The following is a 4,741-nucleotide window of genomic DNA, read 5'->3' as shown; positions in this document are numbered from 1 at the left end:
CAGTATTTTATAGTGGCAATCGCTTCGCATTGGAGTGTTACCACAATTGTGTAATCAAGTTTGTGATAGAGTCTGTAATCGAGTTTGGAGCACTTTGGAAGGAAGTTAATCCTGCCGCCATTTTCTTTTCCGCATTGCAATTTACTCAGCCCTCCGATTGGAGCAGGTTTTTATTACTCGCTTTTATTTTATTTATTTCCCGCACTCGCTTTTACTTTATTTATTTCTCGCACTCGTTTTAAATTATTTATTTCCTCGCACTCGCTTTACTTTATTTATTTCCTCGCACTCGCTTTACTTTTATTTATTTCCTTGCACTCGCTTTAAATTATTTATTTCCTCGCACTCGCTTTACTTTTATTTACTTTCCGCACTCGCACTACTTTTATTTACTTTCCGCACTCGCACTACTTTTATTTATTTTAATGCACTTTTACTTTACCATGTCTAGCTAAATTTATAAGGTTAGAATGTAAGGATCATAATCGAACCGATAATCCGTACAATTGTTCGTAGAAACACTTAAGGGATATTTTAACTTTCAAATTAAGTTTTCCCGCACTTCAATTCCGTTGGGTAAGATCAAAAGCCGTCTAACGTCTTTTTAAACTTAATTGTTTTTAACTATTTCAAAAACAGCGAAAGCGCTTTGTTTAGTTCATTAGGAGATTTTAACATTAAGAAGAAAAGAGATTTTAAAACTATTTTCGGACGCGTTTATAAGTTTAGAGTCTGGTTCGTAAGAACCTCTTTTGGTTAAGAAATCCAGGTTATAATACTTTTCAACTTAGTCAAGATACTATATTTCTTAAAAATAGGTTTACTACTCTAACGCAATGCGCACCTTTTTATAAGTGACAATAAGAGGGTTTGATTAGGGAGTACAACTCGGTTCTGAATACGCGAAAGCGGCAGTTCCTGTTAAATTAGTTCTTTTCAAAGTAGGAAACACTGCCCATAAGTAGCTCTACTAGCAAGTACTTGGATTATCAATTAATTAGGTGAATTACATTTGACCCTGTCTTTATTAATTAATCTTTATTCAACACTTTACTTTTCATTGCACACTACAAAAACACCTATTTTGATTGCCTTTGATAAATACCATAACAATAGATAACGATAGATTGACACTTGGTCTCTGTGGATTCGACAATCTTTTATATTACTCTGACGCGTTCGTACACTTGCGAAAAGCACGCATCACTTCTTAAATGGCTACTTGAATGAGGAAGTATATGTTGAACAACCAAAGGGATTCATAGATCCAAATCTTCCAAAGCATGTGTATAAGTTGAGGAAAGCTCTTTATGGGTTGAAACAAGCTCCTAGAGCTTGGTATGAGAGACTCACAGTGTTTCTCATTGACAATGGATATAGAAAGGGAGGCATTGATAAGACTTTACTTGTCAAAGATGAAGGAGGAAAGCTCATGATTGCTCAAATCTATGTGGATGATATTGTGTTTGGTGGGATGTCAAGTAAGATGGTTCAACATTTTGTTAAACAAATGCAGTCTGAATTTGAGATGAGTCTTGTTGGAGAACTGACTTATTTTCTTGGCCTGCAAGTCAAGCAGATGGAAGATTCTATCTTTCTATCTCAAAGTAAATATGCCAAGAATATGGTTAAGAAGTTAGGCATGGAGAATTCAAGCCACAAGAGGACACCTGCTCCTACTCATCTAAAATTGTCTAAAGATGAAAATGGTGTCAGTGTGGATCAAAGTCTCTACAGAAGCATGATAGGGAGTCTTCTATATCTTACAGCAAGCAGACCTGACATTGCTTTTGTTGTAGGTGTATGTGCTAGATATCAAGCTGAACCAAAGGTGAGCCATATAAACCAAGTGAAAAGGATCCTGAAATATGTCAATGGCACTTGTGACTATGGGATGCTATACACTCATGGATCTAATTTTGTGATATCTGGCTATTGTGATGCTGATTGGGCTGGAAGTGCTGATAATAGGAAAAGCACATCAGGAGGATGTTTCTTCTTGGGGAACAATCTAATATCATGGTTTAGTAAGAAGAAAAATTGTGTTTCTTTGTCTACTGCTGAAGCTGAATACATATCACTTGGAAGTAGTTGTTCTCAACTGGTATGGATGAAACAAATGTTGACTGAATACAATGCCATACAAGATGTCATGATATTGTACTGTGACAACCTGAGTGCTATAAACATCTCAAAGAACCCTATTCAACACAACAGGACCAAACATATTGATATCCGTCACCATTTTATTAGAGAACTTGTGGAGGATAAGATTGTAGCCTTAGAGCATGTTGCTACTGAGATGCAGTTAGTTGATATTTTTACAAAGGGCTTGGATGCAAATCAATTTGAATTCCTGAGAGGGAGATTAGGGATTTTCATTTATGAAAATTTGTAGCAATTAATATGGAGTGGAAAAAGTACTCAAATTATAGTCTATTTTCCTAAAATAAAGTGCCCCAATTATGGTAAATCATTATCTTGTATTGGAAATACCATCTATTCCATCTTCACGCGCTACCCCCATAACCCCATTACCTACTCCAACTATTCCATCTTCCTTTTCCTTCTCCACAAACCTCTGTGAGGGCAACCTTACTTTTTCCAGAAAAACTCCAAAATGCCACAACATCAAGATACATCTGCTTCTAAAAATACTAAGTCTATTCCAAAATTTAGTGTTCCTCCCATGGGCGTCCCTGATGATGAGATTCTGGATGTTGCTCCTCTCTCTGTTATTCCCGCCACGGACATTGATTTGAACCAACCTATCTCCATTGATGCCTCCGCTTATGGATGTTCCAATCAAGGTAATCCCTCTAGTATTCCGTCTGGTTCAACTCCTGTCACTAAGTATAAGGAAGGAACACACTATACTGATCATGTTATAAGAGACATAGTTACTAGACTTCTTAATGAAGGCCACTCTGTGAAGGGGGTTTCTACTCCCCTTGCTTAAATGTATCCCCCTTTTGAGGTTGAATAACCTAGTGGTAAGGGTGATGATTCCTCCAGTTCTGAAAAGACCTTGGCTGCTGAAGGGTTACGCTCTCTAGGGAAAACCATGTCTGACAAAGGGAAATTTGTGGCCTCTAACACGGCTAATGCTTCCCACTCTAAGAAGCATGATGATGCAAATGTTGTGATTGATCTAGAGGATGGTAGCTCTGATGATCAAGAGGAAAGCTTGATTCATCATATAAAGCCAAGTGTGGCTAAACGCATGAAGACTCACAAAGGAAAATTTGTGGCTGAACTTATGTCAGCTAGAGAAGCTAAGAAGACTGATGTCATTGGTCCCTCCAAACCATGGAGCAAGGTTGAAATAAAGAAGAGGAAGGTCAAAGATGATTCTGAGCCTGAAGAGGATGTTGAGGAAGATGTCTCTGACATTTCGCCTGCAAAGAAAACTACTGTTAGGAAGTCTCTTGTTAAAGTACTTGTTGTTCATTTGGATAACATCTCCTTCCATCTTGAGGATGGAGCTGCTAAGTGAAAATTTGTGATTCAGAGAAGGGTAGCTGTGGAAAGGGAATTGGGAAAAGATGTTGCTGATATGAAGGAAGTCATGGACCTGATACAAGCTGTTGGGCTTTTGAAGACTGTTGTTGGGTTCTCTCAATGCTACGAAGGTTTAGTCAAGGAATTTATTGTTAATATTCCTGAGGATATTTTTGATAAGAACAGCAAGGATTTCTGCAAGGTGTATGTGAGGGGTAAGTGTATAACATTCTCTCCTACTATTATTAATAATTTTCTAGGCAGAAATAATGAGGGTGCAGGAGAATTAGAGGTTACAGACAATCAGGTTTGTAGGGAGATTACAGCTAAGTAGGTGAAAGTTTGGCCTTTTAAAAAGCATCTTCCTGCTGGGAAGTTGACTATCAAGTATGCTATCCTGCATAAAATAGGATCTTCTAACTGGGTCCCTACCAACCATATCTCCACCATTGCTAATACTCTTGGGAGGTTTATTTTTGCTGTTGGGACAAAAGTGAAATTTGACTATGGTAGATATATGTTTGATCAAATCATCAAGCATGCAACTACTAATGCAGTTAAGCTGCCAATTGCTTTTCCCTCTATGATTTGTGGAATTATCTTGAATCAAAATCCTGGTATTTTATGCTCAAATGATTTACCTAGTAGGAGAAAACCAGCTCTGTCTGTGCACTACAAACTCTTTGAAGGGAGTCATGTCGAGGATATTGTCATGACATCTGCCATGAGGAGGCCAGTCTCAAAAGTTGGAGCAATTGCTGAGCTTAAGGAGACATGCAAAGAGCTAGGTGAAGGGATTAGGGTAGCCACAGCTAGAAAACAATCTTTGGAAGCCTTGATTGAAAGCTTGGAGCAGGCTGAGGGTGAAAATGTTGAACATGCTAATGTCAGCCATGAAGAAGAAGCTGAAGCCCACACCTCTAGTGAGAGGTCTGCTAACAATGATGATGCGAGTGGTAATTCTGCTTCTGGTGCTGCTGAAGAGGCTGCAAACTCAAGCTCTACTGAGTAGCTCTGTTGGCTTTGGTCCCTCTTGTTTTGATGGCTTTCTTGGTTTTTTGGTGGATTTCTTTGTGTTTTTTTGGTTTGTTTCTCAGAATTCTTACAGCTGTGTATGTACTTGGTGATGTAACTCTTTAACTTCTGGTATTTCTGTTAATGACTAGATAGACATTTATTTTGTCTCTTTGGTCTCTTTTGGCTAAAAAGAGGGAGAAGTAGTTGTAGATGTAGCTGAGTA

The 4,741-nt window shown here is 38.2% G+C and overlaps 1 protein-coding gene across 1 annotated transcript; it reads left to right on the top strand.

The window, feature by feature from the left end:
- Positions 1-3,064: 3,064 nt before the first annotated feature.
- Positions 3,065-4,513, top strand: LOC127122357 (uncharacterized). Its single transcript, XM_051052703.1, has 4 exons — positions 3,065-3,436; positions 3,512-3,716; positions 3,762-3,808; positions 3,860-4,513. Exons 1-4 carry the CDS (start codon positions 3,065-3,067, stop codon positions 4,511-4,513), a joined length of 1,278 nt encoding a protein of 425 aa, XP_050908660.1.
- The last annotated feature ends 228 nt before the right edge of the window (positions 4,514-4,741 follow it).

Source organism: Lathyrus oleraceus, chromosome 2 (assembly GCF_024323335.1).
Source record: "Lathyrus oleraceus cultivar Zhongwan6 chromosome 2, CAAS_Psat_ZW6_1.0, whole genome shotgun sequence".
NCBI lineage: Eukaryota > Viridiplantae > Streptophyta > Magnoliopsida > Fabales > Fabaceae > Lathyrus > Lathyrus oleraceus.
This window is presented reverse-complemented; position numbering and strand designations above follow the sequence as displayed.

What these genes read in the sequence shown, in the direction of transcription:
- LOC127122357 (XM_051052703.1), top strand. Translation starts at nt 3,065, where the DNA reads ATGTCTGACAAAGGGAAATTTGTGGCCTCTAACACGGCTAATGCTTCC. An exon ending in TTAGGAAGTCTCTTGTTAAA is followed by an intron (nt 3,437 to 3,511) that starts GTACTTGTTGTT and finishes TTTGTGATTCAG; the next exon opens with AGAAGGGTAGCTGTGGAAAG. An exon ending in CTGCAAGGTGTATGTGAGGG is followed by an intron (nt 3,717 to 3,761) that starts GTAAGTGTATAA and finishes ATAATTTTCTAG; the next exon opens with GCAGAAATAATGAGGGTGCA.